Here is a 23,822-nt window from a genome sequence, read left to right as displayed (position 1 = left end):
TGTAGGGGGAGAGTGGGAGCATGGCTGGGGCCTTTCTACATGGAAGACAGTCTTCATCTTGTATGTTGTGATCTCCAGTGCCTCGAAAGTCCTTCTCATTAAACCTGTTCTGGGGGAACGTTGTGATCCACCGTGAGGTGAGGAAACCACAGTTCACACAAGTGAAGTGACTCGTCTAAGATCTCCCAGCTGAGAGGGAGGGGAGCGGCACTGGGACCCCGCCACCATCCCTGTCTGGTGTGCAGGCAGGGTGGAGAACAGCTGAGCTCATCCAGCTGTCATGTCATAGATGGGGAAACGGAGCCCTTCCCATCCTCTGCATGCGAGCTCCCAGGCAGGCCAGGCCTGGTTCCGTTGCAGCGCCTTCACTCTCAGTGCAGTGGCCTTTGTCCCATGTGTCCTCTTGGCTGGGGCTGGAGGGGTGGGCATCAGGGCTGCTGACAGCGGTGCGGTGGAGAGAGAGTGTTTCTCTTGGGCAGCCTGCAGCCAGCGTTCTGCAGCCCAGGGTGGCCCCCAGAGTGGTCTGAGGGATAGATTGGGCCCCAGGAGAATGGGGGGCAGTGAACTGTGCAGGCTCCGGGCCCCGCCACCGCCTGGGCCCTGACAGCCAGTGTGGCCACTTCAGTTCTCATCTTGTGGGCCCTTTGGGATTCAGCTTAGCTGCCATAAACCTTTACTCCACGCCTCTTTTTAAATTTAAATTGATACTGAAAGTACTTAAAGATTTTTTCAATTGTCGGAAATTTAGTAAATCCTATTAGCCTGTATCTGTGAATATCATTGTTTTGTAACCTTTTTCACATACCGTATCTTGATCATCTTTTGATAAATATGCTTCTATAAAATTCTCAGTGGCTGCTTAGTATTTCTTTGAGAGTGCCATAATTAATTTTTCAGTCCTTGAGTTTTGGCATATCAGCTGTTTCTACTTCTTTAAGTGCCCGTCAGCTATGCATTTTCAGGTGCATTGGGGGCAAAGCTCAGCCTGTAAGTTTATTTATTTATTTACTTAAAATTTTATTTATTTATTGTTTTTGGCTGCGTTGGGTCTTCGTTGCGGCGTATGGGCTTTTCTCTGATTGTGGTGAGTGGGGGCTACTCTTCGTTGCGGTGCACGGGCTTCTGATTGTGGTGGCTTCTCTTGTCACGGAGCACAGGCTCTAGGCGCACGGGCTCAGTAGTTGTGGCTCGTGGGCTCTAGAGCGCAGGCTCAGTAGTTGTGGTGCACGGGCTTAGTTGCTCCACAGCATGTGGGATCTTCCGGGACCAGGGCTTGAACCCGTGTCCCCTGCATTGGCCGGCAGATTCCCAACCACTGTGCCACCAGGGAAGCCCCTCAGCCTGTAAATTTAGAGAAGCTGGGCTGGGCTCTGTAGAGTCTTGGGTGGGAGTAGGTGCAGACCATGTGGCTCAGATGCAATGGCAGCTCCAGCTGGGCAGGGGCCTGTCTTAACTAGCACTTGGCACATTCAAAATAACCAAGTGAAAAATCACTCTTAGATAATCATTGTCAACTTTTAAAATAATTAATTAATTTTATTTTTGACTGCACTGGGTCCTTGTTGCTGCGCACGGGCTTTCTCTAGTTGCAGCGAGCTGGGGCTACTCCTCGTTGTGGTGCACGGGCTTCTCATCGCGGTGGCTTCTCTTCATTGCGGAGCACGGGCTCTAGGCGTGCGGGCTTCAGTAGTTGTGGCACATGGGCTCAGTAGTTGTGGCTCACGGGCTCTAGAGCGCAGGCTCAGTAGTTGTGGCACACGGGCTTAGTTGCTCCGCGGCATGTGGGATCTTCCCAGACCAGGGCTCAAACCCCTGTCCCCTGCACTGTGAGGTGGATTCTTAACCACTGCGCCACCAGGGAAGTCCCTCACTGTCAACGTTTGGTTGTTGTTTTCTGTCTGTTAAATTTCTGTTATATGTTCAGAACAGTCCTTTGCAGACATTATTTTCAGTGGTTATATAATGATCCATGTAATGTCTGGGTGTATCTTTATGTATTTTATATATATTTTATTTTATTTTTTGAGTATGTAAAGTATTCATGATTCATAATGCAAAAGGTGTTAAAAAGACACACAGGGGAAAAAATCTTCCTTCACTCCCAACCTCCTAGTTGCAAGACCACCTTGAGGGCAAGCTGCTTGGCTCCTTTCAGAGGTGGACTGTGCACAGACATTCACATATGCTGATATATATCCCCCCAACCCCCCACATACACATGCTTGTTGTTACACACGTGATAGCACACTATACTGTTCCTCACCTCGCTCGTGTCAATTTGACAGTACATCTTGACATTCGTTACACAAAAGTTCATAAAAAGCATCTTCCTTGTCCCTTTGGTCATGTGGCGTTCTATTGTTCATATGGGCCAAAGGGCACATAACCAGGGTTTGCATGATGCACTCTCCCTGCTAGGAGAGGGTTAGCTCCAGGAGGGGGCTCTTAATGTATGTGTCCTCCAGAGCACCTTCGCACAGGACTTCTCCTGTTTCGCAGGCTTAGACCAGGGGAGTCTGAAAGCCTCCTGGTTCTCCTCTGGCCTGGCTCTCTCCACCATCTGCCTTTGGCTCCTGGGAAGCTGGGGATTGGCTCACATTTTCTCAGTGTCTGGGCATTGCCTCAGGCGTAGGAAGAGCCCATGCAGTTGGAATCTGTCTTCTTCCCTTATCCAGAAGATTTCAGTCCAGGTCCATTTCACACCTAGTGCTGAGCAGAAAGGGCTGTAGATATAAGCAGTAAGATAAGAAGCCAGGCTCCTGGACTTACTAGTAACAATGCCAAGTTCATGGAGGTCAGACATACTGGAGAGGCAGGTAGTAGGCTATTCTTTGGCTGGGCCTCAACTGCTGGGGTATGTCCTGGCCAGCCCTGCCACTTGATGTGCAATGTGCAGAAACAGGCGCATCCCTGCCACCCTGTGGGCCACACGAGGACCACTTTCGATCTGCTTGGGCAATATTTTGAGAAGGCTTGGTAGGCCACGCGGGCTGGGCATGGCCCGGCCATGGGCTGCTGGGCTGCTCGTTCCCACCTGCACTCAAGGGTTACCCTCTGGGCTTTGGAGGGTTGACCGTCCCATTTTGGGACAGTCTGCCATATTCCCCTCCTAGCAGTTAGAGAGCTCTCAGGGTTTGGGAAGGGGCTTCTGGGGCAGCAGTGTGGAGTGGGAAGGTAGCACTCCTGGGCGATTTGACCTTTGCTCTGCAGGACACCACTCTGTGCAGTGTTGATGTCCACATTCTGTGTCACCCACAGCCTCATGAGAAATGATACCTTTGATTTCCATATGGAAGCCAATAAAAGCATGACACTTTCCATCCTGTCTCAAAAGCTTCAAAGCTGAATTTGAGCCCAGGTCACACTGTTGGAAGGCCAAGGCTCTTGTACCCTCTCACCCGAGCAGCTTCCTCGTTCTAAAATGGAGATAGCAGAACCAGCGTTAGGCTCTAGTGGCCTCCAGAAGGGTGGATTCCAGATGCCAGTGCCTGCCTGATGAGTGCAGTCACATCCCACCCAGTCTCCAAGAGCTGTGGCACTTCCAGTCACTGCAGGCGGAAGCCCCCAGGACGGCAGCCTGGGCCCACCTCGTGACCCTCTTATCTTACCGTTTGTTTCTTGGCTTTCCTGTTGTGTCTCAAGTCCGGTCTTCTTTTGGATTTTTTGTTTTTAACCTTTCCATGTCCTTCCTGTTATCTTGCTAATAATATACTCCTTTCCCTTTTAGAGGTTTCCACAGCGATACAACATACATCCTTAACTTATCAAAGTCTAATAACAAGTCACATTTTACCATTTCCCATACAGTGCCACAACCTCAGAACACTTTAAGGCCATTTGCCTCTCTTCCTGTCTTCTGTACTGTTGTTGCTGTATTTGAAATCCCACAAGTCATTATTACTGTTTATGCAGTCAATATTCATTTAAATTTACCCACATATTTACTCTTTCATGCTTCTCAAGGAATGCATTTCATTCCTTCCTGAGTTCCATGCTTCCGTATGAGATCATTTTCCTTCAGTCTAAAGCATTCCCTTTAGTATTTCTTAAAGAACAGATCCTCTGATGATTAATCTTCCCAATTTTTCTTTATCTGGAAAAGTCTTTCTTTGAAGGCTGTTTAACCTAGCTTTATAATTCTGGTATGGCATTTTATTTACTTTCGGCCCTTCCCATGTATCTCTCCATTGTCTTACGATTTTCATGGCTTCTGCTGAAAAATCAGCTGTCATTTTCAGTTTCTCCTTTGAAGTTTGGGTGTCTTTGTCTAATTTAAGAATTTGTCTTTGGTGTTAAGTAGTTGGACAGTGATTTGCCTAGTTATGCTTTTCTTTGGAGTTCACAGTTTCTTTAATCTATGGCTTGATGTTTTTAATTAATTCTGTAAATTTTTCACTCATTATCTCTTTAAATATTGGTTTTGGGACTCTGATTACATGTATGTTAGATCTTTTCACCATGTTCCATATGTTTCTTAAGTTATTTTATGTATTTTTCAACTTTTTTACTTCTGTCCCTCAGCCTGGATATTTTCTGGCTTATCTTACAGTTCACTAATCCTTTCTTTAGCAGTATCCACACTGCTGTTGAACCCATTTATTGATTTATTAATTTTGATTCTGTTTTCACTTGTAGAATTTCCATTTGATTGATTTTTACAGTTTCCGAAATTCAGATATCTCTGCTAAAATTCTTGATCTTGTGGTATACCTTCCTGAACTTCTAATAATTTCAATTAACTTACATTTCATTTCTGACATTATATTCCAATATCTAGACCTCCTGTGAGTGTATTTCTGTTATCTTTATTTTTTTCTCTTGGCTTTGATTGAATTCTGGACATTGCATATGAAAAGTTCCAGAGATAATTTGGGATTTTGAATAGTTTATTTTCCCCCAGAAGGAGTTTATTCCAGCTTTTGGCAGACATGGATACCCTGACCTACCCTTTCAGGACTGATGAAGAGGCTTCCTCTCACTGAACACAAACTTTTGTCTCTTCAGCCTCATGAGATCGCAGGAAGCTCCACTTGGTCTCTCGGCTTTTCAGCTTCTGCTTGTGAAAAGACAAATGCTTTAAGGGGAAAGAAATGCCCAAAGCCAGGCTCACCTTGTTGCACTTCCCTTCTTTCTGTGATTGCAGCCCCTCAGGTCCTTATTGCCGTGGTAATTCACCAACACACAGATTTTTTTAAGTTTGCAGAAGGAGGGAATTAAACCTTGTTCCTTTGTTAGAAAGGCCAGGCCCCAGAGCAGAACCCAGTGCCCCATGACCTCTCCAGAGACTTTTGCCATTTGGTGGTAAATAGGGGTGGGGTGGGAGGAGCAGTTAATTGGACATTAGTGAGGGTCAGTCTCTTCATTATCTCTCAACGGACTGAATCAGGGAAGGACTTGAACCTAGCTTGACAGAGCTCGACACACCCAGCCTTGTTTACAGATGTGAAAATCGGAGCCCAGCATGGGGCAGTTCCACAGTGACTGGGACCCAGGTGTTCTTGAGTGCTTGACCAGTGCTCAGCTCTAGGGGAGAACAGGGAACAGTGGCTGGCGGGGCTACCGGGGGTGCTGGGGGTGGTTGCTGTGCAGCCGGCCCACCAGATGCTGCCGCTCTTTCCTGTTACTTCTGGCCCCTCCGTGTCTCCTGCTGTGTCCTCCCTCATTCCGGCTAGTCTTCTGAAGCCTGGGCAGCAGGGGGTGCTGGAGGTGTGGGTGCTTGTGGTTACTGCTGTGAGCTCTGGGTACAGCTGCCACCAGACTCTCCCCTCTCTGATCTCTTACAAGATCCTGGAGCCAGTTTCTGAGAGTGACAGTTTTGTTTTTTTTTATTCTCACTAATCCCCACAGTTTTCTTCCCACACCCAGTTTCTCTTCCACTTTTCTCCCCACCCTGTTACAAACGAAAGTCAATGTACCGATCATGCACCACTTTCTCTCCCCATGCCTTAGTGACCTGGCATTTACCTCCAGGCATTGGGGGTTGGGGGACAGGGTGGTGTCCCTGCTCCTTAGAGGAGGTAGACCCTGGGAGTAGGCAGCAGGCTTCCTCCACACAGGCCATGCTGGTACCACTCCCAGGCACACAGGTTTAGCCAAGCCCAGGACTGCAGGCCCTAGGGGCCCTGGCAGAGGGCAGGGGGGGGGGCAGGTGAAGTTGGTGAATAGGGGACTGATTTGGTGTCAGAAAACCCCCAAGTTCAGACCACTGCCACTTGCTAACTGTGTAGCCACAGACACCTCCTGCCTCCCTTCTGGAAAAGCTTGCTTGCCCAGGGGCTGGAGAAATCAGCCACACATTTCCCTGGCGCAGACAGAGGGTTCTGTAGATGACAGACCACAGGAGGCCTCCTGTTGAGAAAATGTTCCCAGGATTTCTGAGGCGCCAGCAGTCCTGAGAGGGCTCAGAAGAGGTAGTGGGGAAGAAAGAGGACCCACATCCCAGTCCCATCTGGCTAACCGGTTGGGGAGGCCACTTCTGCCTCCCGCAGGGCCTAGATGGTCTTTCCCACTGTCTCTGTCTTGCCTTTATTAAGCAGCAGCCCCCAGGAACTCTCTCTTTGCTACCCTGTGGAGTTAGCCAAGGGCCCGTCCTGCGGGCAGGCTGCTGTGTGTGGGAGTCGGGGTTTGATGAGCTGCTGAGCCAGGGAGGCCTCCAGTGAGCACTTGGTACAGCCAGCCCTGCCCGAGGAGACTGCGATAAGAGGAAAACAACACCGCGGTCGCTGGTCAATCCCAGTGTGCCATTCTGGCTCCTTGTGGCCGCTCCCCCTTCATAGAGGAGGTCGTGGGATCTGCTCTGGTAGATTTAAAAAATCCCTTGCAGGGGCGAGGTATGTGAACTTCTCATGGCTGTCCAGGTGCATTGTGGCTTTCCCAGCGTTGCACACTGTCATGCCTGTTCCCTCAGCCCTTGCTGGCCACTCCCAGCACACCAGACCCTTGCCACCAGTAGCTGAGGCTCCAGGGCACGAAGGCTCTGAGGAGCAGGTGGGGCTTGGGGAACCAGTGGGTGACCACTGGCTTCCTCTTTTAGGAGTAGCTCTGGCCCTGGCTTGGAGTCACAGCTTGCCTTGTCTCAGATGCTGCGACCACTGCTGTATGACCCTATAAAAATGGTGCAGTCTCTTTGACCCCCAGTTCCCGTAACTGTCAAATGGAGATAATGCTGGAGAGACATCCAGTGAATGCTCTCTGTGCACCCCCGACCCCAGCTCTTGATGAGAACCTATAGTGCAGGTGGGGCTTTGGGAGAGCACCCAGCCCGGCTGCTAACTGGAAGATGAGGAGGCTGAGGCTCGGAGAAGGGAGCCTATCACAGTGAAGCTTCTGTTCCTGTGCTGTCCCCCTTCACCAGGTCATCTCCAGAGAGACCAGAGGAAAGTCCAGGAAGTAGCCAGCTCCTATGGCTTCATCACATGCCAACCTGCAACCTGTATAAGGTGAATGAGACTGTGTTGTACCTTACTTCCTCTCTGCTTGTTCTCTCTGCCCTTTAGGGAACTCAGGCTGCGGAACTATGTCCCAGAGGATGAGGACCTGAAGAAGAGAAGGGTGCCCCAGGCCAAGCCAATCGCAGGTAGGTGGGCTGCACCTCCACCTCTGCTCCATGGCACTGTTGGTTGCCTCCACCTTGGCAGGTGTCACCCTCTCTTGGAGAATAACTGACAGTGCCAGGGCTGGAAGTTGGGCCTCCAGGACCCTCTGTCACCATCTCGTGGCAGATGCACAACCAGAAGCAGTCTGGGCACTGGAGTGGCCTGTTGTGCCTGCTCTGCCCTGCTCACGCCCTGCCTCGGAGGCTTTCCAGGGACCTGTGAGGGAAGTGGCCACATCCCCTCAGAGGACCTCTCCGGGCTGAGAAGTGGAAGTGGCCCTGGGGCCCTTGGACAGCAGGGGCCAGGGTGATGGGTGCTGCGGGCCCTTGGAGGGTCAGAGTGAGAGACGCTGAAGACGGGCTGACCATCCAGGTCCTTGCAGAGTAGTGGGCAGGCAGACACCCGCCCAGCTTGGGGCGTGGCAGTGCCAGAGCACAAAGGATGGGCAGAGGTGTTCTCACTGGTGGGATGAAGGGCCTGGCCTAGAGGCTGCCCAGTCACACCACGGTGTGGGAGCTGCACAGCAGCTGGAGCATCTGGCCAGCTGCAGCCTGTCCAGAGCCATCCATGCTGGAGATGCTGGGGTGCTTCTTATCATGCAGATCCCTGGCCCTGGCCGTGTTTTTTATTCTTTGTTTTTATCAATTTTTAATTATATGAGTAATAAACTAATAGATACATTTATCTTATAAAAGAGTAAAGTGTTGCGCATTCAGCCGCACTCCAGTCTTCCTCCCCATCTCCTTCGGCCCTGAGATTCACACACTTCCCAGTGATCTGCTTCATGGTTTGGGCCTTGCCATGGTGAGGCAGTGGCATGGTGGGGAGAGTGAGGCAGAACAGAGGACAGGGACGGGGAACTGGTCCCATGTCTCAGGGTCAGCACTTGTGGCTGGAGGGAGGTGAGGCAGGGCAGAGGGGCCATGAGGAGACCCGGGACAATGGTGAGGGGGGTTAGAGGAAGCCCATGGAGCCCAAATTTGTTGTTCTTGACATCTGTCCCCACAGGGTCAGGGCCCTCCTGGTCAGGCCACCCAGAGGCCCATTGTGCTGTTGGCAGCTGGGTGGAGCCAGGAGGTTCACGTGGGCAGGAATCCTCAAGGTGGCTGCCCCCCTGGTCTTGGGAGCACAGATCTAAGAGTGGGACGGGAAGAAACGCCACCTGTGCCCTGGCCATTCCCAGGGCACGTCCTCAGAGCCCAGGAGCCCCAGGAGGGTATGGGAAAAGCCAGTCCTCAAGGCCCTTCCCAAAACCATACTTTGGATATATCCAGGCAACTGTCTCATTTCCCAGCTGGGGATCCTGGGACTAAGAGAAGCCCCCATGCTTCCTGGCTAGAGGTCTTTGCTCCGTCTACTCTAGCTGGCTGCCGCCTGCTGGCCCTCCTTCACCCCCGGATTGCCTTCATCCTGAGAAACCCAAGCCCTTCCTCCAGAGCTGCCTTTGCAGGATCTTCACCTCTAGGTAGTTAGGGGCCAAGGGGAGAGGCGGGGCAAGAAAGCCCAGACTCTCCCAGGGACCTGCGGCTGCAGTTTGCCCTATCTGGGAGAGTGGTGGCTCCTTTCCGACCTGCCTCCGTTGTTGTCTTGCGCCCTCTAGTGGAAGAGAAGGTGAAGGAGCAGCTGGAGGCCGCCAAGCCAGAGCCCATCATTGAGGAAGTGGTGAGTGCCTGGGGGTGTCCCCATCCTCCCTTGCTCCTTCTGTGGGTCCTTTTCTCCTCCCCACCTGCTCTCTTCACACATCCTTCCTTCTCGTCACTTCTTTATTCCCTTTCTACCTCCCTGTTTCCCCTCAGCCCCCTCCTTCCTCCTCCCTTTTCTCCCCTTTTCCTACCTCTGTCCCCTGTCTTCTACTTCCCTTGGGGCTAAGCCCTTCCCGCCTTGACATGTGTTTCCTCCCTCCCCAGGACCTGGCCAACCTCGCACCCCGGAAGCCTGATTGGTGAGTGTTGCCCATGTAGGACCAGTGCAGACTGACTGGGACACTCTTGGTGCTAGGCATGGGCTCCGGCTGGGCCTTTCCTAGCCTCGCAACGGGAGGCAGGCAGTGTAGACATACGGCTACAGGAGATTATTAATGTCTGAAGTAAGTGCCAAGAAGGACCTAAGTGGAGAATGAGAGGGACATGACGGGGAATGACACCTAAGGGTGGGGAGGGGCTCGGGCAGAGGGGGCTCAGCAGTCCCCTCCAAAAGTCCCTTCTGAAAGGATGAGGGCCCGCCCCACCTCAGAGAGCTCCATTTGAACAAGGCTGACCGTTGCCCTCAGGGAGCCATAGGGTAGAGGCAAGACGGTGGGAAGGGCAGATGAAGGTTTCTGCCCCAGTTCTGCCACCAGCTAGCCTGTTTCCCTTTAGCCTCGGTTCCCTCTGCAGTGAAATGGGGATGCTCATCCTTCCTGGTGCCCCTTTGACTGGGCAGAGAAAGAGGGTGAGAGAGGGCCATGTGTTCGCTTTACCTCGGCCAGAGGTACCAGCCATTTCCCCCTCATTTGCAATTCTGTGTCAAGTACGGCACTAGCTGAAGGTGTTCTGATACAATGAAACAAAAGCATGGGGCGCGTGTCCTTGGAAACCCAGAGCCGGGGGAATAGGCTGTGTGTGCACTTCTGGAAGCTCCTGGTGGTGGGTGAACGTGTGGTCGAAGGAGGAGCGGGACCCCCAGCGGGCCGGGGCAAGTCACTCCCTGATGGAGACCAAGGGGAACAGACAGACAGGACCCTAAGAACCATCTACCTTGTACACCTTAACTCGGTCCCCTGTGTTGGGTGGGTCTGTGGTGCTAGTCCCTGCCTCACTGGGACCGGCAAGGTTGGCTGGTGCTGGGTTTTGGAGGACACAGAAAGAGAGAGGGAGGAGCATCCTGGCCTCAGGCACCCGAGTGTGATTCCTGATGCCGGAGGGGCTGTGGGAGGGGAAGGCCCCAAGGCCACACCAGGCCAGCCTTCAGCCTCCGGCCTCCTCCCACCTCCCTGCTCCAGGGACCTCAAGAGAGATGTAGCCAAGAAGCTGGAGAAGCTAGAAAAGCGGACCCAGAGGGCCATCGCCGAGCTGATCCGTAAGTGCGGGGCCTGGTAAGGCAGGGTCCCCTGCCCTCTGGGTGGTGGCGCAAACACACGGCCCCTCTCCACTCCTCCTATCTGCCACCCTTCCAGGTGAGAGGCTGAAGGGCCAGGAGGACAACCTGGCCTCTGCAGTGGCGGCCACCACCACCGAACAAGAGGCTGGTGACTCCGACTGAGGCACGCCCTATCCCCTCGCCGCCCGCCTTTCAGGCCTGTCCTATAGGAGGATGGTCTTGGGCAAGGGTCGGGGCTGGGCTTGCCATCACCTCCAGTTTGGCCTCAGAACAGTGACTCCCTGCCTAGCAGTCTGAACCCCACCCGTCCCCATGCTGTGAGGTCGGCTCCTTGTCTCCCGAGTGGTCCCCAGCGTGCTGAGTTGGGGCAGAGCCAGCAACAACTCTGTGGGCTTGCTGTATCTCTACATACATATGTTATTTTGAATTTTTTTAATGTCTGGAAATAGAAACAAGCAGACCCCTGTGTATGGCAGAAACCTCCTGAATATTTGGGATACTCTGGGTTTGGGCCCCAAGACAGGGCAGCTGCGGAGGTGATGTTTAATATGAGTAAGCCCTGTGTTGGGCTGAACATGTTGAGGCTGGAGGGGTGGGGAAGGCCCAGGCCTGACCTCCTGGGTCCAGGTTCTGGTCCAGTCCTTGGTCAGCGGTGATCACCTCAAAATCCTTGGGTGACAGAGATAGGCCTTACAGTAGTTTGTGGGATACCTTGGAGAGGCTCCCACTCTGGTCCTCTGTGGACCCCCTCGCAGTGAGAAGGAAGCGACTGGGCCCATGAAGGGCGTGAGCTGTGCCTTGGCAAAGCCTCGACTCTGGGCCACTACAGATTCGGGGCCCCTGGCACTGTTCGTTCACATTCCACCCACAGCCCCAGCAGCCCGTCTCCCCACTTCACCAGCCAGAGCTAGACGCTGGCTTCCCTGGCACAGGCTGCCCGTATGGGGGAGGGTGGCCCATTCTGCTAAAGACTGCGGTATTGTAGCCTGGGTTTCGGGGGTGTTCTTGGACCCTGGGTCCCCAAGGTCCTGGCTTCAGGACCATGAGCCTCCTCTGTGGAGCTGACTCTCCAGAATGACCGGCTGGCCACAAGTCTGACTCCAGGTACCTGTGACCATTTAGAGTTTCATCTCCTCCAGGATGATCACACTCTTAAGTTTCCTTCATGGTTTCCCCTTGAGCCTCCCACCCCTGCCCTGAGTCATCCCAGAGTGTGTTCCTCCCTCCGTGCCAGCTTCTAGGAACACAATGGCCTAGCTCTGGTAGACGGTGCTGAGGACTCGGGCGGTAGAGGTGGAGGGAGTGTGTGCACACAGACGGTCACTCATACAATAAAGTAAATGGTTTAACTTAAAATTATGCAACTCCTCTAAGAAGATAATTCTTGGGAAGGGAGCAGAAACTGGCAGCTATGAGTAAGGGCTGAAGTGGTAGGTGGCTGACTGCTGTGGTGAGCAGTGAGACAAGGCCAGGACTGATTCCCACAAGGGACAGGGATCAGACATGCCCCACAGGTTTCAGGACTGGAGCCAGGCTCCCTCTGCATAGCCAGGGTCTAGAGCTGGGCTTCCCTTCCTAGGAATAAAGGGTGAAAAGATGCCCCCATCTCCTGGGATTGCAGTTGGAAGCAGGCTGTTTGTCTGTGGCAGTGTAGGACTCAGACACCTGTGACTGGCAACTAGGCTCCCACTCAGCACCAGAGTAAGGATATCCCCACTGTATGAGAGCCCAGAGAGTTAATGAAAGGTTTGCTTCTGCATTTACAGCCCTGTGTGCCCTATAGAACAACGGCCCTGCAGGGAGAGAGAAAGGCAAAAACCATCACCCGTGAGGGACACTCAAAAATTATAAAATGCATGAGAAAATCCAGTGCCATAAAGAATGGCCAGCAGCCCAACAAGTGGGAGAGTTTCTACTTGAAGAAAGTAAAACGATAATATCCTAACAGGCTTTAAAATGAGCATTTGTTTTATCACCAGTGAGATCAAAGAGGGACTGACCCCCCCTCCCACACACAACTCAAGAACAGGGATTTGGTATAAGAAACAACTGATTAGAAATCTTGGAAATAAAGAATGTTTTGTTTTGTTTTGTTCTTAATTAATTAATTAATTTATTTTTGGCTGCGTTGGGTCTTCGTTGCTGCGTGCGGGCTTTCTCTCGTTGCGGAGAGCGGGGGCTACTCTTCGTTGCGGTGCACGTGCTTCTCATTGCGGTGGCTTCTCGTGTTGCGAAGCACAGGGCCTAGAGTGCGTGGGCTTCAGTAGTTGCGCCACGCGGGCTCAGTAGTTGTGGCTTGCTGGCTCTGTAGCGCAGACATAGTAGTTGTGGCGCACGGGCTTAGTTGCTCCGCGGCTTGTGGCATCTTCGCGGACCAGGGCTCGAACCCGTGTCCCCTGCATTGGCAGGTGGATTCTTAACTGCTGAGCCATCAGGGAAGTCCAAGAATGTTTATTAAAGTAAGAAACTCACTGGAGGAGCTAAATGATTACTTACAGTCAAAGAAGGGATTAATAAATTGGAAGTAAAGTTGAAGATCCAAAAGGTGGCAGAGAGAGAGAGACAGAAGGAGAGAGGGGATAGGTTGAGAGCCCTGACGTACGGGTAGCTGTCCTTTAGCTGATAGGAATTCGTGCGGAAAAAGAAAACTGGAGAAAAAAGGTACTTGAAGAAGGAGTAGCAATCACTTCTGTTTCTGGCATCTCGGTAGGATGGTTGCCTGAACTGATCTTCCTTTGGAAAACAGCTAAAAATACTAGGTAAATAAATATTGACAAATGCTTTTTAAATGCATCAGTGACCTGGCAAGAAAGTATGGAATACTCAGGCCGAAAGGTAAGAGAAGCGGCAGAATGCTGAAGCCTGACCTTTGCCCTGAAGGTATTGGACAAGCCAGGTGAAATCGAGCCTTGGTTTTGGAGGCCCTCAGTGCCTGGTGGGGCCCCAAAGGGCAGCACCCTCTGTAAACTAATAATCAGTCTGTACTCTTGGCATCCCAAGGGGAACTTGAACCCTGCCAATTACTGGAGTAGAATAAAGTCTCCCTTGAGAACTGAGGCAGCCCTCCCTCACGTGGGTTTGCACACGAGAAACCTCAGGCCAAGATTTACAGTGGTCCCAGAATGTGGTGGTCTCAGACACTTGACAGAAGGAAATGCAGATCCGACCTGAATGAATCTTTATTCATCTTAGTCCTCAAAGAATCCCCACCAATAAAGTTCCAAGAAAGAGGAATAGCTTACAGAGAAGTTCACGAGATATACTAGGCAACAAAGCACTCAGAGCAAAGGACATCAGAAAGAACATGGTAGCATGAGAGTTGCAAAGACTTCAGACATTAGAATTATCAGTCAGATAATTTCAATGTTTAAAAATGATTTAAGAACTAAAAGAGAAGCTTGAAAACCAGAATAGATTTGCAGAAGAACCAAAGTGATGCTCTAGAAGTAAAAATTATTATAGCAATTTAAAATCTTGTATCTGTGAATTAGAGCCAAAGAGACAATTTGTGAATAGGAAGCTAGATCTGAAGAGGTTATCCGTTATCCGTTATCCGTTTATCGCAGCCAGCGCGATAAACAGATCAGTAATGTAAAACAAGAGGCTAAGAGATAGGAAGGATAGAGTGAGAAGATCCGACTTGTGTTTGGAGTTCCAGGGGGAAAAAAAGGCAAAAATGGGGCAAAGGTCTTTTTTTTTTTTTTAATGAATGAACTTTTCAAAATCACCAGTCCACAGGTTCGAGGTCAGCAATTCTCAAGCTGGGCAACCAAAAGACATCTGCAGTCAAATGTTCTGTCGCTTGTTATGGGTGATGATTCATTAGGTATGTTCACTTTACAAATATTCATTGAGCTGTACATATATGTTTTGTGCACTTTTTTTATGTTCATTACAGCCCAATAAGCAAGTTTGCCTCAAGTTTTTTTCACACTTCGTATTAATTATAAATTGCTGCATACAAATTATCCCAAATCTCTGTGGCTTAAAACAACAAATCATTATCTTCTGACAGTTTCTGTGGATCGGGAATTCGGGAGTGGCTTAGCTGAGTAGTTCTAGCTTGGGGTCTCTTTGAAGTAGCCGTCAAGATGTCCTCCAGGGCAGCAGGCATCGCAAGGCTCGACTGGGGCTGGAGGATCTGCTTCAGGACCGTTTCCACTCCCAGGGCTCACAGGAATGCTTAGAGAAGCATTACGCACACACAGTTCTTGCCGCGTGCACCTCTCCATAAGGCTTGCATGAGTGTTCACATGTGGTAGCAGCTGGCTTTCCCCAGAATGAGTGATCCCAGAGAGGAAGCAGGAGGAAGCTTTAGGGTCTTTTATGACCAGGTCTTGGAAGTGATACTCTGCCACAGTCTGTTTGTTAGAAGCAAGTCACTGCGTCCAGCCCACGCTCAAAGGGAGAAGAAAGGGAGAAGAATTAGGTTCCACCTGGAGGTGGAGTCTAAGAATTTGTGGACGTGTTTTAAAACCAGTACATACGTGGACACATTGTAATAAATTGTCAGAACAAAAAGACCAAGAAACAATCTTAAAATTAGAGAAGATTATATTTCCTTTCAAAGAGCAAGCCCACAGCAGATGTCTCAAACACAGCCGGTGTTAACTGGAATGGTACCATCTGGCATCAGTGTTAACTGGACAAAAGGTAATTGTCAACTTGAAATTCTATACCCAGAGAAAATATGTTACAAGTACAAAATATTTTTAGACAAACAAAATCAGAGGTTTTGTCACCAGCAGACTTTTTAAAAAAAATCTATCTTGAGGTAATGAAAATATTCTAAAATGGATTATGGTGATGGTTGTACAAGTCTGTGAATATGCTAAAAGCCATTGAATTGTACCTTTAAATGGGTGAATTGTATGAGGTATATATTATATCTCAATAAAGCTGTTTTTTTAAAAAAGAAATAAGCATTCTCCTTAAAAAAAAAACAAAAACAAAAACAAAAACCTGAATGTCTTTTTTTGAATGAATGTCTTCAGACTGAATCGCAGATGGAAAATCTGAGATGTAAGAAGGAATGAAGAGAAAGAAAGTGTAAATTTAAGTAGACATTAACCTTATAAAACAAATATGTGTTGTGAAGTAAAAGTAAAACAAGGGCTACTTAGAGTACATAACAACAATAATAGTAAGTCCTGAGGTGAGAGGTGATTGGAATTACAGCCATCTACCAAGCTCACTCAGGAAGAGAGCAAAGACTCTGGTATACAGACAGCCTGACATTTCTAGGATAACGCTAAAAATAGAAATAGAGTGATAGAATGTACCCCTTCTTTTTTTTTTTTTTTTTTTTTTTTTTGCTTCACCATGCAGCATGTGGAATCTTAGTTCCCTGACGAGGGATCAAACCCCTGCCCCCTGCATTGGAAGCGCAGAGTACTAACCTCTGGACCGCCAGGGAAGTCCCTAGTACCTCTTCCAAAGAAATTAAGGGAAAAAAATGGACTGAGAAAAATAAATTATCCAAAAGAAGGCAAAGAGAGAAAAAAGGTGGGACAAATAAATCCAAATATGTCATTAATTACTAGTAATGTACCTGTTCGCTTTTTTTAAAAAAAACTGTCTGATGTTGTTTAAAAAAAGAAACCTAAACCCAGTCTTTCAAACAGATTGAAAGGGATTAGAAAAGCTCTTTCATGCTCAAAATCAACAGAAGGAAGCTCAGCTAGCTGGGGTGATGCCAGACAAGGGAGACTTTCAGACAGAAGGGTTACTAGCTACCCTGGTGTGCTGTGGAGCAGCGGGCCTCCCACCTGCCACATGTGGGAATGCTGGTCGGTAAGACCACTTTTGAAAAAGTTGAACTGGTGCACAGCCAGTGACCAGCAATTCCACTATTAGTGTCCTAGAGCACTGTTGCACAAGAATACCGGGAGAGACAGGGACAGGAACCCTAATAGAAGCAATGTTCATCATAGCACACATACACACAGTAAAACACGATGAGTTATTGTTTTAACAGTGGAATACTCTATAGCAAGGAAATGAGCTATAGCCCCGTGTAAGATTGTGGATACATCTCAAAAGAAGCAAGTCAGACTTGCCTGGTGGCGCAGTGGTTAAGAATCCACCTGCCAATGCATGGGACACGGGTTCGAGCCCTGGTCCCAGAAGATACCACATGCCACGGAGCAACTAAGCCCGTGTGCCACAACTACTGAGCCTGCGCTCTAGAGCCCGCGAGCCACAACTGCTGAGCCCACGTACCACAACTACTGAAGCCCGCGCGCCTAGAGCCCACGCTCCACCACAAGAGAAGCTACTGCAGTGAGATGCCCACACACCACAACGAAGAGTAGCCCCCGCTCGCCACAACTAGAGGAAGCCCACACGCAGCAACGAAGACCCAACGCAGCCAAAAATAAATAAATATTTTTTAAAAAAAGAAGCAGGTCACGGAAGAAGAGCAGTATGAGACATTTGTGTGATGTTCCAACACAGGCAGAGTAGAACAATATACTCTCTAAGGATACACACATGGGTGGTAAGGTCGCCACAGAAGGGCAAGGCAAATGATCCTCATCATCAGGCTTGTGGTTAGCTCTGGGAAGGGGCCCTCTGAGGTGTTGATAATGTTCTTTTTCTTGGCTTAAGTGGTGGGAATTCATTTTATTCTTTTTCTTTTTTTTTTTTGCGGTGCGCGGGCCTCTCACTGTTGTGACCTCTCCCATTGCGGAGCACAGGCTCCGGATGCACAGGCTCAACAGCCATGGCTCACGGGCCCAGCCACTCCGCGGCATATGGGATCTTCCCGGACCGGGGCACAAACCCGTGTCCCCTGCATCGGCAGGCGGACTCCCAGCCACTGTGCCACCAGGGAAGCCCCATTTTATTCTTTATCCATTCATTTTCTCCATTTTTTTTGGTTGTATATACTGTATTTCACACACTTTTAAAAGAAATTTCCAGAATTCACAACCTAAATTACTCGATGAGTATGAAGTGAAATTTTTTTAATGGCCACATCTGCAGGTTCACTACAATGGTCAAGATTAGAGCATTGAGGGGAAAGAGGAAAATCCAACAAGCTACAGGAGGGAAAAAAACAAAAAAACAATGGAAAGATTGCCTACTAATGAATGAGTTCCACTTTTCATCAGTCAGTGGTAGATAGTAGAAGACAAATTTTTCCTAAGTGCTGAGGAAGCATAAATGTCAGTCTGCTCAATAATAAATAGTAAGGGCAAGATAGACATTTTCAGGCTTATGACACTAAGTGTTTACTCTGCACTGATCTGTGCTGAAAGAACTACTAAAGGATGCTGCATAGCAGGAGGAGCAGGGTGGGGGCAGGGAGAAGGATATGGGAATCAGGATGACATTTGGCAGATGCTCACCTACAGGATTTTAAACGAGGAGGGGTTTTTTCTTGTGTTATGTCTAAGGTGGTACAGTGACTCCTTGAGACCACTAAGGACGTGAGTCCCTTCTGTGTCCTCGGCTGCCAACCTTAACTCTCTTGGAGGCCTTCCCCCCCCCCCCCCCCGCCCCCGACCTCCCAGATTCGAGCTACAGGCAGGAGGGGGAAGGGCAAAGGGCAAGCCAGCTGAAGAAACCATGGCTTCAAGCCCTGTCCCCCATGCTTTCCTTCACATCTGATCAGCCATTACTGTGTCAGATCCAACCCTAACTGCAGACATGTGGGGAGTAAGGGTATTTTAAGCTGGGCACATTGCCACCATGATTGAAATTGAGGTTCCATGAGAAAGGAAGGGTAGAAAGAGTACCGGGAAGGCAGCCAGCAGTGCCTGCCACAGGATGCAGGAAGAAGTGGTGAGCAAAGAAACTGGTAAACATTGCAGAAATCAGTAATTGACTAACAAGAAATAAAGACTGACGAAGAAAGAGGAGACAGAGACTTCCCTGGTGCTGCAGTGGTTAAGAATCCTCCTGCCAATGCAGGGGACATGGGTTCAATCCCTGGTCTGGGAAGATCCCACATGCTGTGGAGCAACTAAGCCCGTGCGCCACAACTACTGAGCCCACGTGCCACAACTACTGAAGCCCACACGCCTAGAGCCCGTGCTGCACAACAAGAGAAGCCACCGCAATGAGAAGCCCGTGCACCGCAATGAAGAGTAGCCCCCGCTCACCACAACTAGAGAAAGCCCATGCGCAGCAACGAAGACCCAGTGCAGCCAAAAATAAATAAAAAGAAAAAAAAAGGAAAGGGGAGACACACATTAGGCATATTAGGAATGAAATAAGGCTATCACTATAGACCCCATGGACATCAAAAGAACAATAAAGGGGTACTGTAAATACCCACATTTTGACAAGTTGATGAAATGAACCAGTTCCTTGAAAAGTGCAAACTGCCATAACTCACCCCAAATGAAAAAGATAATTTGCATAGCTCTGTAACTATTAAGGATATTGAATTCATAATTTTTAAACCCCTGGAAAAGAAATCTCCAAGCTCAGGTGGTTTTACTGGAGAATTGATACACAGGTTTAATGCAATTCATATCAAAATCTCAATAAGATTTTTATATATAGACAAGATTATTCTAAAATGTATCAGGAAAGTTACAAGAACCTGAACAGCTTAAACAATTTTTAACTAGAAGAATAAAGCAGGAGGAATCAATCTACCCATTTCAAGACTTATTATACAGCTTCAGTAATCAAGATGGTGGTATTGGTGGAAAAGTAGGCACATAGATCAATGGAAGAATACAGAGAACTCAGAAGTAGCCCCACATAGGTATGGCTCACTAAGTTTTGGCAAAGGTGCAAAATGAGCTCAATGGAGGAAGGACGGTCTTCTGTAAATTGTGCTGGAGTGATTGGATATCCATCCAAAGGCCCCAAAAAGGAACCCCAACCTACACTTCAGACCTTATACAAAAATTAAAGTGGATTATAGGAGAAAACCTTCAGGACCTAGAGCTTGGTGAAGAGCGTTCTTAGACATGAGAAAGCACAATTCATAAAGAAAAAAATGGGCAAATTTGACAACCAAAATGAAAAGCTTTTGCTCCAACAAAGACCCTGTTAAAAGGATGAAGAGAAAAGCTACTGACTAAGAAAATACACAAACCCCGTATCTGATAAAGGACTCCTACCTAGAATAATACAGTACTCTTGATTGGAGGGACAGGCCCCAGCAGCCCTTTCGTCATAGGGCTGAAGAAATGGGCCAAGTGGCAGTGCCCAGCTCTGTGGATGGAGCCCCGGTCTGCCCACTGCTACCCGGCTCACCAGGCACTCCTCCAGGACAGCCCTGACCTCCCAACACTCCAGGCCCCTCCTCCTGCTTGAAATCCTCGAGGACATCTGGCCTCTGGGTCATCTCAGGAGAGGTGTCAGGTTTGAAATGTTCGGCAACAGCATGGATACCCCTTTGCCAAGCAGAGGACAGGAGTACAGGGCCTGCTGGCCCAGAGACTGACGCTTGATGCCTCTGGGTAAGAGGGGAGGCAGCACGAGGGCTGGGAGGAAGTCATACCTGGGATTGCAGGGACAGGACCCTAGAGGCCAGGTGGACATCCGGGCTGGTATAGGGCCTGTAACACGGTGAGGAATCGCAGACACAGGGTCACAGAGAGGCACAGCCCCTAAGGTTACAAGGGAAAATTCTGTCTAGCCCAGTGGGGTGCAGGTCAATTGTGTGAAGGTGACCAGTTTGGGCAAATCAAGTCCCCTGGACTCCACCTGTGCATCCTCAAGCCCCAGGCATCGTCCAGGCCAAGTCGCCTGTTGGGGTTTCATGCTGCTCTTCCCCACCCCTGGGCTTCAGTGTGCGAGACTCCTGCTCACCTTCGGGTGACCTCTCCATGGGACTCTGAGCTGCATCTGGGGCCTGCTGCAGCACCCTTACAGGAGCTGGGGATTCAGGCATTAATTCATCCTGTTTCCTGAGTATCCACGTTGTGCTGGACACTGTTCCAGGGGCTAAGGATGCAGCTGTAAACCTGATGTTGCCCTGCTCTCCAGGAGCTGACCTTCCAAGTGGTCTCGGGATCTGTGCTAGGAGCCACGTTCCTTTCCTCAGACCAGTCTAAAAGACTTCGCTTTCCCCACACCATCTCACTGGGCATCACAGTGGGGGGTAGTGAGTGGTGGGGATCTAGGGCCAAGAGCCCAGCGATTCTATTCAGCCAGCGGACCTTTATGGATAAGAATCTCCGTGTAGCCTTTATTTCCCCTGTTGCCCGCACACGGCCACTGGGGGGCAGCAGAAGACACTGACCCAGGGCCCCTGCAGGGGAGTGTGGGTCAGCATAGCCTGCTTTTCCCGCTGCTGAAGTGGATCGATCTTCTGTAAGGAACCTCACCCCACCAGAGGAAGCACCCCATCCTTTCCCGTGGGGCCTGTGTCATTTAAGGGGCTGATATCAGAGGTGATCCCGGGAGTGGGGCTCAGTCAGCCTGAAACCCAGAACAGTGGTGGCCATGTCCTGGGGAGCAACAGAGCCCTCCACTCCGCCCCCCCCACCCCGACACCAGCAGGTTCCAGGCACCAGGCACTTTCGGGTGTGTGGGCTCCAAGTGGAGTGTATTGCGTACCCTCCCAACCCTGTGGGGAGCACCAACCCTGCCAGGTCACAGGCAGCCTCATCCCTCCCGAGGGAGGGTCTACGTATGTGTGAGACGTGTGTGGACAGAATACTCAGTGATGTGGACCCACTGTAGCCTGGCTGGGAAAGGGGCCCCACCTGGAGGGTCAGGTCCCCTTAGCCCCTGGGCCAGGTCTGACATGGCATCCCTGGGCCTGTCCTGAGCATCTGTTGCTCAGAGCCAAGCTGCGAAGATGCCTAGATCCAGGGGCCATCCAGGTGGTGTAGGAGACTCACCCACTGGATGGGCAGAAGTGGGTATTCATAGAGCACAGTGGTTGAGCATGCTGGGTTCTAGGGCTGCTTCCCTCCCTGCCTTAGGCCTGGACTCAGGGCCTCTGGCAGCTGTGGGCTGGGCAGGGGTGTCCAGCCTATTTCCCGGCCAGCCTGCCCTTTCTCTATGTATTTACTGGTTTTCTTAAAATGTTCCCATTACTCAGGCCTCTGGTCGGCACTGAGACAGAAATAAATCCCACAAGGTGGCCCAGACAGAAGCCCGGAATCCGATTCCCCCTCAAAGCCCGAAAGAAGCTCCTGTGCAGAGCATGCTCAGACCGCAGTGGCCCACACACTCCACATGGCCACAAATGTGTCCGCGCAAACCCCACGCACACACACCTGCAAACGCATGCATTCACATACCTAAACCTCCACACGCACAGATGCCCTACACACATGCAGGCACTCACATGTCCCCCACACACTCACATTTGCCTAATGCACACACGCACACATTCACACATGCGTTCAGCCCACTGACAGAGATTGACCTCATAACCTCATATGCACACACGCATTCACGTGTACACGCCCCCATTGCAAAATGGATTTATGCACACACACATACACTCACACACCCTCCGCCCTACATACACACACATGAACTCGTCCCATACACTCGTGCACACACTCCCTGGCAACCAGGCTTACACTCGGTCGTGACCACACACTCTGGGATCACAAACTCAGTCATCCTCAGGGTGCTGCTGGGCGAGAAAAGTGGTGAGGCTGTGGAGGGTGGGAGGACGAGGCAGCCTCTGGGCAGCTCTGGAAGAGAGTGGCCTCGTGGGGACGCAGGCCCGAGGCTGCCAGGGCTTCTGAATTTTTAAAAGAAACGGAAAAGCTGAATTTTTATGTGAAATATCCTGATTTTTAAATGTTGGCTCAAGATGTTGAAAATACTATGAGGGCCAAACCAAACATGTCTCTGGGCCAAATTCCACCCACAGGCGGCGTTCTCAGACCACGGGTCCACACAGACACACACACACACATATATACACAGACGTACCAATAAATACAAACAGACATATTGGTACACACACAGTACAGCCACGCACACAGACACACCAAAAGACACACATGCAAATGGACACACAGATACATATTACAAACATGAGCACAAACACACACAGGATACAAATAGAACTACAAACTGACAGTACAAATAGACACAACAGATACGTATAACTAGGCACATATACAAACACGTAGACAAACACACGCAAATGCAAATAAGCATATATACAAACACATACACATAACAACAGACACACAACACGCCTCTCTATCTCACTGGTTGGGGTGCGCTTGTTGGGGGCAGGTAGCCTGACAGTTTTGCCTCTGGGCAGGGCCAGGGCGTGGTTCACACCAAGGCCGTCCCCTGACTCATACGTGCTGCAGCGGGAAAAGGGTGCTGGGGCAGAGGCCCCCAAGGAGGGCTGACTGGAGAGCACGGCGTGGGGAGTGCAGAGGAGCAGGTGGAGGGCCTCGTGCACCAGGGCCCGGAGTCTGGAGCCACAGGTACTGAAGCTCTGAGAAGGGAGCTTGCAGTGGTCACAAGCCCGGCGTCCCATGCCCAGAACCCGGTCCTCCCAGCCTGGCCTCGTCCCCTCCTCCTCACCATTGGGAAGCAAAGCCGACAGGAGCCCCATGGGGCTGTCCATCAACAGAGTCCCCTGCCAGAACCGCTGGCCGTGTCCCCACCCTGCAGTCTGTGAACTGGGACTGAGAACCATCAGGCCTTCCAGTCAGGAAGCCTTTGGGGGCGTTGGAACTCTCTACCCCCCTAAAACAGATGCTGCAGGTGGCAGGGGCATAATTAATTCAGGCACACGAAGGGCCCCACCTCCCCTCCCTTCACGCACAGATGGAAGGCTGAGGCCTGAAGGGATGGTTTTAGGCCTGGGATACAATTTTCTGCCTCCCAGACCCTGGCCCCTTTCCTGACCCCCAGCCTTTGGATGGGGGGGAGATGCACAGAACACACACCCACCCTCTTGGCCCCCGCTGTCTGCATGACCAGGATGCCGGAGAAGGAGGGAGCCTCTCACCTGGGGATGTCCTGGCCTTCAGTGCTGAGGGCCCCAGGTCTGCCCAAGGGGAAGATAAAGTCCTTGTCCAGGCAGCCAAAAGCTAACCTGGGGGCCCACCAGGGAGCAGGTCTGGATACGGAGACCACACAGGCCAAGAGACCTAGACAGGAGCCCGACCTCAGAAGTGAAGCTGAGGCTCAGAGAGGGAAGGCAGCTTGCCCTGGTTCACACGGCAAACACGGGAAGCCAGCCAGGGC

The 23,822-nt window shown here is 50.5% G+C and overlaps 1 protein-coding gene across 1 annotated transcript in view; it reads left to right on the top strand.

The window, feature by feature from the left end:
* The window catches only part of CCDC12 (coiled-coil domain containing 12), a 55,167-nt gene extending 44,015 nt beyond the window's left edge, over positions 1 to 11,152 (top strand). Inside the window, exons 4-8 of the mRNA XM_007470263.1 lie at positions 7,497 to 7,576; positions 9,196 to 9,257; positions 9,503 to 9,537; positions 10,576 to 10,652; positions 10,750 to 11,152. Coding sequence (XP_007470325.1) covers positions 7,497 to 7,576; positions 9,196 to 9,257; positions 9,503 to 9,537; positions 10,576 to 10,652; positions 10,750 to 10,835 — 340 coding nt within the window. The 3' untranslated portion in view covers positions 10,836 to 11,152. The remainder of the gene's footprint in view (positions 1 to 7,496; positions 7,577 to 9,195; positions 9,258 to 9,502; positions 9,538 to 10,575; positions 10,653 to 10,749) is intronic.
* The last annotated feature ends 12,670 nt before the right edge of the window (positions 11,153 to 23,822 follow it).

This window comes from Lipotes vexillifer, unplaced genomic scaffold, assembly GCF_000442215.2.
Source record: "Lipotes vexillifer unplaced genomic scaffold, Lipotes_vexillifer_v1.1 scaffold942, whole genome shotgun sequence".
NCBI classification, from domain to species: Eukaryota; Metazoa; Chordata; class Mammalia; order Artiodactyla; family Lipotidae; genus Lipotes; species Lipotes vexillifer.
This window is presented reverse-complemented; position numbering and strand designations above follow the sequence as displayed.